The sequence below is a fragment of the Terrapene carolina genome, unplaced genomic scaffold, assembly GCF_002925995.2.
Source record: "Terrapene carolina triunguis isolate 2854851 unplaced genomic scaffold, T_m_triunguis-2.0 Scaffold66, whole genome shotgun sequence".
NCBI classification, from domain to species: Eukaryota; Metazoa; Chordata; order Testudines; family Emydidae; genus Terrapene; species Terrapene triunguis.
This window is the reverse complement of record NW_020664417.1, coordinates 30,773,504-30,787,417: the sequence shown is the minus strand read 5'-3', so window position 1 is coordinate 30,787,417 and position 13,914 is coordinate 30,773,504. Positions and strand designations below refer to the sequence as shown.

The window sequence follows — 13,914 nt, the reverse complement described above, 5'->3', positions numbered from 1 at the left end:
AGACAGATGATTATCTTTTTGCATCAAACTTTGCTAGCTTTGTTTGGAAGCATCGAATTATAAATTTATGGAAATTTTTCAGTTTGCTTTAGGTGTACTAGGCCAACTATTTAATAGATGGTTTCCACATTACTTAGTGCACACTTCTCTAAAGGCAAGTTTAAGTACTATCACTTGTGTACACAACAATGGTTTGACATGTCCAAATGAGAGTACACAAAGAAGCTGGTGTGAGAGCACACAACTGGAGGCTGAGTTCAAGTCCCTTTGAAAACGTGGCCCACAGTCTACCTTTTTTATCAGCTTCAGAGCGTAGATCTTCTGGATAGCCCTCCACTTCTGGGTTGTGTCCTTATTAATTCCTCAATACGCAGGGTACAAATCTGAATACACTATTTTAAAAATGTATTCTAATATTTTGTTTTAAATAAAATAAACCATAACAAAAGCAGTTTCTACTAAAAGATGTGCCAGTGATAGTGGATGGATATAATCATCTACATGTTTCTTAAAGGCCATCTAAGATGGGGTAATAAACTAATCTCTTACTCTAATGACCAAAATATTTCCTATTCTCAGATGGCTTTTAAAAAGCAATTAGAACAGTTATGCCCTGTCCACACGAGCTGAATAATGATATTCACAGAGGAGTTTTGAAAAAATATAAACAAAGTTTAAAGTCTGCTCCCCAATGTGGCAGAAAATAGCATAGATGGTTGTGCTAACTTTTTCCCTACTTGCAGAAATAAGGTTCTCTCTACTTTGTCACTGACTGAATGTGCCACTAATCTATCCTTTTAGTTGAGAATGTCCCATTCCGTACCCCGATTTTTGAACACTAGCAGAGAGAAAAGGCAGAAACTTTCAGAACTGTACTTGTCTTATTCTCAGTTAATAACAAGGACATTTGGATGTTTGCCATCCCTACTAGACTGCTATGCAAAAACCCTTCCATTCTATATATTTATTGTACATGTAGTATTTGAGAAAAAAAATCTTACAAAATGTACAGACAGTGACATAGGCAGACGACTAACATTATCAGATGACATAAAAACTTACCTCCAACAACACCTACACCAACACTACTCCTTCTTGTGTTCATTGGAGCTACATGATACCATTCATTAGTCTTCATATTATAAGCTTCTACGGATGACAAACCTGTTTAAGCAGAACAAATCTGTGATTGACATCTTCACAGTATCCAGTCTTTAGAAATTCTCTGTGCTAAGATTTGCAGTCAGGTTTTTTTCTAAGAACAATTAATGGCTATACATGTGGCCTGGGAAGTATCATTTGGATAGCCCACAACATATTGTGATGTTTGGAGAAGGAGTGGTGAATAAAGTCTTTGTAAAGAGTCAGAAAAATTTCTCCCTTTCTTTTTTTAAATGATGAGCTATATGGTACAGTCTTCTGCTCACCAACACTTACATGTACATACATACATACATGTGCACATCGCTTGCGTGTGCACACACACACTTCATACGTCACTAAGAGTTAGGAATAAGTGTGCATATTTACATTACAGAAAACATACAGCGAATCTATTCTACGTGCACACAGAAAGGGGGCTCCTAGGCTCAGATTTTTCATGAGGGAGTTGTCAGAGTACTGTAGTAGGACAGTGAGGAGGAAATTTGCCTCTGCAGTGGCTCAGATGCTGTTGAGTCCTTTTGAACCTGCACTCTAGCAAGTGGGGGTGCAGATCATTGCTCCCACTTAGTACATGGTTTGTGAATGTTCAACTACACAAAGGGCTAGTTGGCTTTCCTGGTCTTTTTCATTTGAAATGCCAGGAACAATATCGAGATGCATAAGTAAATCTGACAGGATTATTTCAATAGTAGCTAAAACTGTAATAACCAACACAGTAGTATTTAAAGATAAAATACCTGTACTCCCATCAAATCCTCCTACAGCATATAAGAGCCCATTTAATACAGCAGCTCCCAAGGTGCTTCTTCTATCTTGCATATTAGCAACACTGGTCCATTGGTCCTTCACTGGATCATAGGAATCGACTGTGCGAACTCTTAAAGAGCCGTTGAAACCACCAACAGCAAAAACCAGTCCACCCATGTACACCATGCCTTGAAAAAACAAGAGTTTACTTTCCCTTACCACTGACTTTCTTTTGTGCTCAGCACATCAGTGTTTAATAAGTAACAATTTATAATATAGATTGCATTATATTACCAGGTTTTTAGTGACAATTTATTCAGTTTAAGTGTTAAATTTTACATGACATTAATGCAAAAATGTTCTTCAGGCTGGATTTATCTCCGCTTACAGCTCCTCACGCGTATTACATTCAATGCCATTTTAAACAATATTTTTACATAATGGTTCTCTCCATATTCTTTAAACATAAAACAAAGATGCTCATCACTGTAGTATCTGAAAATCTCGTATACATTAATGGATTTATCCTCGGTATCATTGCAAATTCTATTTTACAGATTGGGAACTGAAGCACAAAGAGACAAAGACCAAATGTTCAAACTTGGGTGCTCTAAAGTTAGGCATCTAAATCCCTATTTAAAAAGTAATTTAAGTAAGTGGCCTGAATTTTAGAGGCGATGAGCACTTGCAGCTCCCATTGAAATCTATGCTCAGCACTTCTCAGGGCACGTAGAATAAGTAGTAAAGAAAGAATAAGCATGGTTTCAAATATTGCTGTAGACAGAGCCCTTAGGTTACATGTCACATACCTGCTCTACATCTTCTAGAAGGCAATTCAGCTACCTGATGCCAGCGCTCTTCTTTAAAGTCATAGCATTCCACGCTGCGGATGGCCTTTGGTGCTTGTCCTCCAACCACCATCATCAACTGCAAGGGGATCAACAACATTTACTGCTTATTTGCACATTTGGGAATATTTGAAAGGCTTTAAAGTGCTAAAGAAAAATATTTCTCTGTACAGCCAATAATCAAAAGATGTTTCACCAAATATATGCCTAATATCTTACGAGTTAAGAAAAAATAAAAAGATTTCTGAAACATGCAATTTGTGATCTTTCCAGCAAAGGCAGTATTTGAGGCAAGACAGAAAGGAATTCAGGCTTTGTTATACATGCTGTATGGGAAAGATTCAAATTGCCCTGGCCACACAGGAATAAAGATAAGATGCAATGGATGTAGTTTAATTAGGCCACAACTTTAGTCACTTAATATATCTGGAAATAAATCATACAGTACAGGTCATCACTCTTTCCTTAATAATTTCCACCTATTTTGGAGGTCTGCTGTCAGCCATTCCCCTTTCCAAGCTGGTTCCAAACTTATTGCTGGGACCCTGCCATGCTTCTCTCCTATGAAGGTTGGGGGGGGGGGGGTAGAAAAAGGTGGAGCTGTCTCCCCATTATACCAGGAATTAGGAGCCACAATCTCCCTTTTCCGTTTCCTTAGGTGGTGCCTTCCTCTAAATCCACTTCCAACTCCTGATTATCAGTGAATAAGAAAGTAAGAATGGCCATACTGGGTCAGACCAAAGGTCCATCTAGCCCAGTATCCTGTCTTCCGACAGTGGCCAATGCCAGGTGCCCCAGAGGGAATGAACAGAACAGGTAATCATCTAGTGATCCATCCCCAGTTGCCCATTCCGAGCTTCTGGCAAACAGAGGCTAGGGACACCATCCCTGCCAATCCTGGCTAATTGCCATTGATGGACCTATCCTCCATGAATTTATCTAGCTCTTTTTTGAACCCTGTTCAGAGCCCCTCTGTAACAAATCCTGCACAGGACACCTGTTATATACTAAGCTGCAAACATCCTGACCTAACCTTACCTACCCCACCAGACATGCTGCAGGGAAGGTGACAAAAATCCACCCTGCATTGGCCAATCTGGCAGTGAGGGCAAAATTCCTTACCAATCCCAAAAGAAAAAAGTTTACTAGTGCAATGCCAACAGATCATAAAAATCTGGTTAGACTCTGATCCCATGTGTGGGAGGGTAAATGATGTGGATCGGTGACTGATGGGAGAGTTCCTTCCAGAATGCATGGTGTATAAATATCTTCCCTCCCTCCACTGCACATGGTGGGTCAGTGCTCCCCCCTGGTCTGGCCACTTCCTGTTCCCCTCGAGGCTCCACTTAGGTATGACCCCTTTTTCCCTCCCTCATAAGCCAAATGCGGTCAGGACTCTGGAAAGAGCCCCGTCTCCTTTTCTTCCTTCCACCCACCCATCACATTCAGTTGTGGTAAGCACATTCTGCAGGAAGCTGAAGATAAAGATACTCTGGGAACTTTTGAGGGGGGATTCTGCCCTCAAGTGTGAGAATCCAGCTTCTAGATGAAGTCAGTGAGGATTGTTAATGTGCACCTGAGAGCAGAATCTAGCCTTTGATTTGGTCCTCTTGAGGGAAGACTAGTTGCAAAGCTTCACTGAATATGCAGAAGTCAGAGGAATGGCATTGACATCTAGCTCCTATTCTGCCACTGCTGAGTTGGAATAATAGTACTGTGATCAAACTTCTTCTGTATTTGGGTGAAAGAGGAGAGGAGCCTAGGTATTTAACACAAGTATTGTTAGTTGAAAACAAATGAGATTATTTAAAATACTCCAGAATCAGACACGGCCACATAATTTTATCCAGGCTTACATTCCCCACCCCCGCCCCAGACCCATAACTTCAGTTCTTAAGATGCTACAGCAGCACCATAACTTCTGTGGGCTCAAAATAGTACAGTTCTATAACATATTCTCCTTGAAGAGCCAAAACAGAGACATTTATGAGTTTTATACTCCATAATAAGTTTCTGTCAGTCAGTTTAGGATCTAAGCTGTTACCATGTTGCACCCTTCTCAATGGTGAACAATTCTAGTAGGAAGACTGTGTAATGGAGAATCACAGGTACAGCCCGATCCAGTGTTACACTTTCATCCCAAACTTTAGACAAAACTGAATATGAAGAAGGCAGCAAGTTAGAAGTTAGAGGTCTTACCTTTGGAAGGCTTACAGGTGTTCTCAGTCTGGTTCGAGTACTTTTCATCAATGCTCGTTGCTCAGTTGGCAGTAAGTGATACTTCATAGCTTCAATGAGGTAATCTTTACATGCACTGCTGTTCTTTACCAGCGTCTCCTCTTCAACCCTCTGTGCATTAATGAAAGTTTGACAAGGTCTCAGCATTTTAAAGTAAAACACAAATCACAATTTGAAGTGAAATAAACCTACATTACAGGGAAAAAATAAAGCACGGAATTAGTAGATCATATCCCAGGCAGTTAAAGGCTGGAAACACCATAATGTTGATATGCCAAGTCCCTAGGGAAAAAATGGGAGAATACAGACCCTTCTAATTATTAAATGGAAGATATAATTTTAGGCAATGGCAAGTGGTTTTAGTCATTTTCTTGATGGTCAAGCAGATTTCTAGTTTTTTCCAAATCACAATGTGAGAGGCTCAGATAAAATAAACTATTTGAACAAGAGGATCCCGTTAAACAGAAACTCAATTCAGAAAAATAGCAAGAAACAGAGTGAAGAAATTTAGACCACCAAAGATTATATTTCCAACATAAATAACTTTTAGTTGACTAAGATGCCAATTATCTGTGATAAGCATCCTGACATTAATCAAGCCTTATGTTCAAAGTGATAACCGTACAAAATTGGCAAAACTGTGGTATATCTAAACTACATAAAATAGACTTCCTTTGACACTGAATTCTACATACACCTCTATCCTGATATAACGTGGTCCTTGGGAGCCAAAAAATCTCACCGCCTTATAGGTGAGACCACGTTATATCGGGCTCAGTCCGGTACGGCGTACTGGCAAGAGCTGGTACGCCGTGCTGGACTGGACCGGCTTCCCCGGCAGTGATTTAAAGGGCCCGGTGCTCCAGCCGCTGCGGGGAGCCCCGGGCCCTTTAAATCACCGCTGAAGCTCTGGCAGCGGGGTTCGGGTGGGGATTTAAAGGGCCTGGGGCTCCCTGCAGCTGCCAGAGCCTCTGGCCCTTTAAATCACTGCCCGAGCCTGGCTGCCGGAGCCCTGGGGCTCCACACGAATTCGGATACAACGCGGTAAAGTAGCGGGGCTCGGGTGGTGCTTTAAAGGGCCCGGGGCTCCCCGCTGCTTTACCGCATTATATCCGAATTCGTGTTATATCGGGTCGCGTTCTATCGGGGTAGAGGTGTATTTAAAAATGATAGAACATTAGCTACCATGTACTAAAATATAAAACATTAACTTTTAACCATTAAAATCATGAAAAGAATCACTAACAAAAAATGTGCTATTTAAGGGATTACATTACAAAAGGAAGCCAAAATCTATAGTCAGATTAATAATCCCTTATTTACAATATGTATTAAGGAAGCATTCATTTGAAACTATTTGTACAGCATTACAATTAGACTAAAACATAATTAAATTACTCGGATGTAAATCTGGCTGCTGACAGACAGGATCATAGTAAAACCAGAGTGTGTAAATTCTTGCTAGAATTCTTCTTCTTTTTACTTACCTGAACTAAATATTCTCGGGAAAGCAAAGGCAGCCGAACATGTTCCATCAAGCGTGCCATTAGCTCCTGCCTCACATCTTTGTCATGATTTACCCATGCTATCACTGCTTCAAAAACCTTGTAGAAAACAAATACATGCCATGAGTCCCCACCTGTTTTACAAATTCATCAGTATGAAAGTACAAGTGTGACCCCAAAGCCAATTTTCACTTGGACTAAAGTTTCCGAAGCATAAAAATAGGAGGCCACATAAATTGGCCACTCCAATCCTTTCAACATAGTTATCCTATATAATATCTCCCCTGGGTATGTGAGCCAATCTCTTTTTGAATACATACTCTACTGGTTCCTCAATGAGAACTCCCAGTAGATTAGGACATTGTCAAATTACTCTCACTATTATGAAAGCTGTCAACAAATCTAATCTGAACTTTTCCAATAGGAACTAATTTAGTTAGTGCTGTAAACTCAATAAAAGCCTGCATCTAAGTAAACTTATTTCCCCACCCTGCTTTTTCTTAAGGTCCTGAAGTCCATAACTACTATCCATAACTAATTCCCTTGCGTTTTTGCTGGTGTCATCACACTTGACTCTCACTAAAGTCTATAACCAACCAACTAGGGCAAGGCAAGTGTGATTTCTCTCCCACTGCACAATACTTCATTGTTTCTATAAAATCAGAGAATTAAAACTGTGTCTCTTTCTAGAGACAGACATTTATATATTAAAGTCAAGCACTTCTGTGTGTGAGAGAACTAGACTTTCACGATACCATGGGAATAGCAACATGGCATCAGTTCTAAGAGGATGGCTGTGCCTCCTATGCTCACAAGGACTTTAAAATGTTTTTTAGTTTATATAAAGCATGTGTGACCATTTGGCCGTACATCTTGTGTTCAAATATGCTTATATGCGTTAAGTGCGCCTGAACAGGGGGATTCAGCCTCCTCTTGAACAGATTTTATGGGATGGCCGCAGCTCTCCTTAGAGAGATAAGCACATTTTTAAGGGGGGGGAAAACATTGTATGTATATGTTCAAAATTAAAATATTTGTAAATCTAATTAGTTAGGTATTTGTTAAGGGTTAAGTGTTGGTCCCATTGAAATTAGTGGGAGTTCTGCCTTTGACTCCAATGGAACCAGGACCTGGCTGCATGGGAAAACGTAAAGATACCTTAAAGATGTTTTGGTCATACACAGTTAGCTAGCAAGCAATCTCTTTTGCAGCCCTTCCCCACTCTATTTTTTTTAAATTGGGACACTTATCTCCTAAATCTGAAGACCAATCTAGCTTGACAGCTGTCCACTTTGGTACCTCTTCCATTAAAGGTATCAGGTATATAAAAACTCTTCAAAAACACTAATTTCGCCCACCTAAATTAAAGCAAATCCCAATTTATTGTATGTCCCCTTGTTAGCCAATTACTACGTACACATTGCTGCATTAACACATGTATTGATTGGTTTACCCCAAAGCTGGAAGCTTTAACCTTTTAACTGTGAGTCAACTGGTTAAATGCATTCTTAGAATCCTTAAGAGCTCAAATCTGTCAAGGGATTAATTTAAAGGTTTAATACCTTGACAGCATTTCTGTAAAACTTCCTTAAGTGCAGAGAACACTATGTGTGTGTAACAAATTGAACCATTTTACTGAGGGATTAACAAAAAAATCCATCCAAAAAATTATGTAAGATCTGGGAAGAATGGACACTTTTTTTGTCTATCCAAAAGGAAGAAAGGATAGATGTATCTTACCTTTTCCTCTGATGCAATTGTAAGTTTGTCACTGGATATTAAACTGCACACCTGTTCTACACCAAGGTTGAGGAATTCTTCACTAAGTATGACATCAGAAAAATGCTGTTCTGTTTAGAAAAAAGTTCTCTTTAGCATACACCACTGAGCATAGTTTATAAGCAGCAATAAAACAATAGCATGAAAAGCAAGATTGATTTAGCATACCATACGTGGCTAAGTCTATAAACAATACCTTATTTTACAATATTCTCTAGCACCTCAAGTTTTGATCATTGCCTTCACACAAGCAGAGCAACTTTTATATACATTTTCAAAGAGGCAAAGGTTATTTTTAAAGTTAAATGCAAAAGTTTCACAAAAATAACTTTTCAGGTTTTACAGTAATGATACTGAAAACTTGCATTAGAAGTAATTTTCATAGTGATTAAATAGATTTTTTTCACTTTAAGATATTCTTTGAAAGTCAAGTTCGCACACCACTTGCCCGTAGGGGATGCCTTATTTTAAGATCCCTTGTTCATATTTCACTAGTTTTATATTGGAAGGTGTACACCAATACTTCAAATACAACATGAATACGCATTTATAGATTGTTTGGCTATATACTTAGAGCCTGTAGTACAATCCTCAACATTAACAGTAATTTTACCCAGTCAGCATTCTAGAAGTGATCCCAGTGACCTGCATTTGAAGTGCACTTCAGAAAGCATAAATAATTTAATTACTTTACACATCTCTATTTCCTTTCAGAGCATTTCTAGACTCTTACAAACATTAAATTAAGCATCACAGCCACCCTGGGAGCAACTCTTATAACCATTTTACAGATTGTGAACTGAGGCACAAAGAAGGTAAGTGACTTGAGCAAGGTCTACAGTGAATCAGTGGCAGAGCCAGACATTTTATTATTTATTATTTGTAATAGACGCCTGCCTCTCACTTTAACAATTACAGCATATTACATCTAAAAGCCTTCAGTTTAAGGAAGTACTTGACTGATGCTGGTTTATTCAGCCTCACTATGGTCATAACTGTCACCTCTGGGTCTGAAGTGACATGCATGGACTGCTTAAGCAGATGCAGCTTAAGCTATGTGTCCCTGGACGTGTAAATCCTGGGAGAGAAAGTTTGGCACACAGCACTTATCCAGGATGTAGCACTTTCCTAAGCAGAGGAGGCATCAGCTGGGTCCCTCCTGCAGGATTTACACCCTGAGGGTTTGGACTCTGCCATGAGCTGTGGCGGTTGGTACTAAGTGCCTTGTCCCGCTGTATGGATTGGGGGGCTGATAGATATTTTAAAAATATCCTTTAGAGTAAAAAAGTGCAAAGGTGGAATTCTTCACCAAATGGGTTGAAAGAACTGGTTTAGAGTCTTGAAAGTGACATGGTTGCTTATAAATAGGCATAAAAGGTAGCCTCGTGGTTATTAACTGGGATTTTTTCTCATCACCTATGCCTAACAGACAAGAGACAGTTTAATGTTAGGAATTTAAAAATTCGTTTGAAGTGACAGAAAATAAAAAGACCAGCCAGGAGTAGACAAAACAGATTAAAACCAACATTATATTTTAAAGCCTTTTCCAGTATTATACGATATAGTACTTCATGCATGACATACGTTACCACAGATAAAGATGTTTAAGACCAAGAGTTATAAAGAATACTGAAGATTTCTAGGTTGAGAAGCCTGATTTTTCAGTAAAGCGCATACATAAGTCTTCAGTAACTCCCTATGCTAAAACCTTTTGATGAATATTTAAACAGATTTTAACATAAACAAGTGAGCACAAAACATAGGAAATGCCATACTGGATCAAGACATCTAGTCCACTATCGTGTCCCTGATTGTGGGAGCACCAGATGCTTCACAGGGAGGTTCAAGAAACCTCACAATAAGATGATGTGAGATAATCTCTGCTCTCCCACTCCCGCCCTCACCCCACCACTCCCCACATTTGATGGTCTCACCTAATCCCCAATGGTTAGAGACTGGTTTAAATCCATCAGCATGCGATTTTACTTCCCTTCTATACTCTTTAGCATTGGATAGTCTTGTTATAGTTAGAGTTATCATCAATAACAGCATCCAATCCCTCTTGGAATCTTCCTAAATTCTTCACCTCAATGACATGCTGGGGCAATGAGTTCTGCAATCTAATTACAAGTTGAGTAAAAAGTATTAGCTTTCATCATCTGAATTTGCCATCTCTTCATTTCATTGAATGTCCCCTAGTTCTTGTGATATGAGACAAGGAGAATAGACATTCCTGATCTACCTTCCCTATACCATTCATTATTTTATATACTTTTTTCATGTCTCCTTTTATTCTTTCCCTAAGGTAATCAATGTCTCATTGTACCAGTGTTTCCATTCCTCTTATCATTCTCATCACCCTTCTCTAAACCTCCTCTAATTCTGCAATAGATTTCTGAGATGGGATAATCAGTTACACGTTACTCCAGCCAGGGCAGTAACATTAATTTATATAACAACATTGCAATGTTATCTCTATTTTTCTCCATCCTTTTCTATATGTAGCCTAACACGGTTTGCTTTCTTGACCGCACCTGCACTTTGAGCAGAAGTCTTAGTTGAGGTGCCCAAAATGATGTCCAGGTCCCTTTCCTGAGTTGATACAGTTAATTAGAATCCCGTAAGGTGTATGAGTATTGAAATAAGTGTATGTTCTCCACACACACAACCAGTAAATAAGATGAACCAAAATAATTGTATGAGTTACCCTGTATGAACAATATGTGTCATTTAAAGCAGTAAGCATGACAAGGCGATTTGAAACAGATCCTTTGCTTGCAAAATATCTTGTTTGGATTCAAGTAGATATTTCAGTGAAAGTTTCTGCTCCCAAGAAAATCTAACCTGCAAATCTAGGAGTAGGCTCGAAAGCAAACTGATAGATTTACCTTCTAAGTAAAATAAGGGCATGGAGGAATTTCCCACCTCTTCTGCTCTCTTTTTTAAGCCATGTAGGGATATGCTCAAAGTTTACAGAATCTTAAGACTTCCTAGAGAATGAAAAGGGTTGGCAGCCAAGGCCAATGGAATGAACTGAGGCATAGGTCAGTTGTGGAGATGTACATAAAAGAGATAGGCAAGAAGCACTGGGATTTCAAGAGAGAGGAAGGAAGCAGAGCAGGAAAAGGGACTATCCTTAAATTAATCTAATCCAGTGGTTCTCAACCTGTGGCCCAATCAGCACACAGCTGTGGCCCATGTGACATTCTCAGGGCCATACAGGTATCATTGGATGCAGACCACATAACACAATGGTAACTAGGTTGAGAACCACTGATCTAATCCAATCCTTAAAGAAAGTTTAGGTACAGAAGCCCTGGTTTATCCTTCCCTAATAAAACCAATCAAGATATTTAAGCATCCATGCAATTCAAGTACACAATATATTCTATAATCAATAGTAAACCATCAATCATGTAAACACCTTTTTAACAAGTGATTTGGAGTTATGCCATACCATAGATTTACTTAGTACTTTACAGAATAGGAAGAGACATGTTCCTTGCTCAGAAGAGATTGCAATCGGAACAAAAGATAAGATACACAAGATGAGAACTCAGGAAATGTTATCTATGAGAAAAATCAATGTAGGAAGGAACCTCAAGGAAAGAAACAGATTTTAGAAAGGAGCTGGACAAAAAGAAAACAGGGGTTTGAAGAAGTTGAAGACTGTTTAAGCAAAGGGGTTAGCATGCGGTTAGGCACAAAATAAAGCATAAAGCCAAAAATGAGCAGATGAAAAGCACAGTGAAGAAAGGAAAAATGAGAACAAACAACCCACAAGATAGTCAATAGCTACAAGGATTCGGGTTCTTGAGTGCTACTGGTAGCAGAGAAAATGTATGAACCTGCAGTCTGATGCACTAGTGACAAAGGAGAACTACAGCACAGCAGGTGGATGTCTGAATAAGTTCTAGTTACCAAAAAAGGCTAAGCTGTTATCTGCTGCCTCTTTAGAGTTAGATGGTTACCAAGGAGATCTTGTTAACTATTTGATACATATCCTGTTAGCAGAAGACAAGTGAAATTGCAGCCAAATGAATTATTGTAATGAGAAATCAAAATAGGGAAGAACACAGTAACTGAACGGGATCACTTTTAATAGCTCATCAACAATAATTTATCTAAAGATGGTACAGTGTTGAAGGTAGAATACATAACTGCCTTCACACAGTATATAATGCTTAAGAAACCTCTTGTGTACTGCTACAACCAAACAGTCTGTATGCTTCACATTAACTAACAGAACCACAAGAGGGACAGCAGAATCTTAATTTGAAATTAAGTGAACAAGTATTTCCAACCCCATCCATTAAAAACTAATGATCCGTATTCCAAAAATGTGATTGGATTAAAATTTGTGATTTAAACAAAATATTAAAAGTTGGGGTCTTTTGATTTGCCTTCTGGTTTTGAGCCCTTAGGGTTCACATTTTCAAGCTTCTCTCCGCAACCACAAGGGCTAGAAAAGCACCTTATTTTTTTGTTTTGTTTTTATTTTTTAATATAAAAGCTGAAGTTCTCATGTAAGCACATAATGTTAGGATCTGGGGCTTTGTAAACACCCAATATCACAAAACAGGCAATGCAGCTGCAAGAGCTGGCAACACTAGTGGTCCTAATCTTACTTCAAAGTGATATTCTACACCTCTTGTACCATTGCTGTACGAAACCACAACTTGTTTGTGTTTCGGTTTTACCTATTTCACGGTAAGGTTTACCTCAATCTTCTACTCTTCCAGGTTTCCCAGAAATTCCTCATTCTAGATAGAGCGGCAGATAGAAATGGCCAGAAATTTTCCAATGGAATGTTGTTTTGTTGACATTGAAATGCTCCATAGAGATGTGCTGATTTCAATGAATTTCCATTCAAAAACTGCTCTAGTTTCCTGCCAGCTTCCCCAGCTCTCTGAGCTGCCTAGGAGCCAGCTAGCCCAGGAGCTGGAGGAACCACAGCTCCCAGGTTCCCAACTCCTCAGCAGCCTGCTTGGTGGACTGCTACAGAGCCAGGGCTTCTAGCTCCCTGTCAGCTGTCAGGCAGAATTTTGTTTTGAAATTATTAAAATTAAATGTTTCTTTTTTAAATGAATTTTCTTCAAATTTCTGTTTCTGAGAATTTTGAAATTTAGGGTTTTTATTCCAAATCAGAACAAAAGCAAAATCTGAAATCCTCTGCAAAACGGAATTGCTGTTCTCCACCCAGGTCTAGTGGCAAGTACTCTGCCGATATTCAAGAGGATAGCCTCCCTCTGAAGTATTCCATTCAACTGGGATTCTTCAAGAGCTGCCTAAGAATCAGGGAAGATTTGAAGCTAATCAGATCCAGAGAGGAACCAAGAGGAAGGGGAAGAACAAGAAACTTCTAAGAGAATGCAGAGGGGTAGCAGCTGAATGATTGGAAGTATAAAAGCCGAAGCTGGAGGGAGTGGAGCAGGGAACAAGGATGAGAAAAGAAAAGTCATAGAGGAACTGAAGCTGCCCCTAGGCTCCCGCCTCTTCCTCACATTATCTGCTGCAGATACTGTGATTTGCCCTGCATATTCTACATCCAGAGGCAGCAAACAGTTTTCCTGTTCCCAGGGCTGGCTCCAGGGTTTTGGCTGCCCCAAGCAGCCAAAAAAAAAAAAAAAAAA

General features: G+C 39.3%; 1 protein-coding gene across 1 annotated transcript in view; it reads right to left on the bottom strand.

Annotated features, from left to right (window-relative positions):
• KLHL2 (kelch like family member 2) overlaps window positions 1-13,914 on the bottom strand; it is a 110,557-nt gene that overhangs the window by 22,456 nt on the left and 74,187 nt on the right. The window contains exons 6-11 of the mRNA XM_024218927.1: window positions 8,243-8,352; window positions 6,485-6,601; window positions 4,959-5,108; window positions 2,721-2,838; window positions 1,902-2,099; window positions 1,063-1,164 (exon numbers count right to left, since the gene is read on the bottom strand). Coding sequence (XP_024074695.1) covers window positions 1,063-1,164; window positions 1,902-2,099; window positions 2,721-2,838; window positions 4,959-5,108; window positions 6,485-6,601; window positions 8,243-8,352 — 795 coding nt within the window. The remainder of the gene's footprint in view (window positions 1-1,062; window positions 1,165-1,901; window positions 2,100-2,720; window positions 2,839-4,958; window positions 5,109-6,484; window positions 6,602-8,242; window positions 8,353-13,914) is intronic.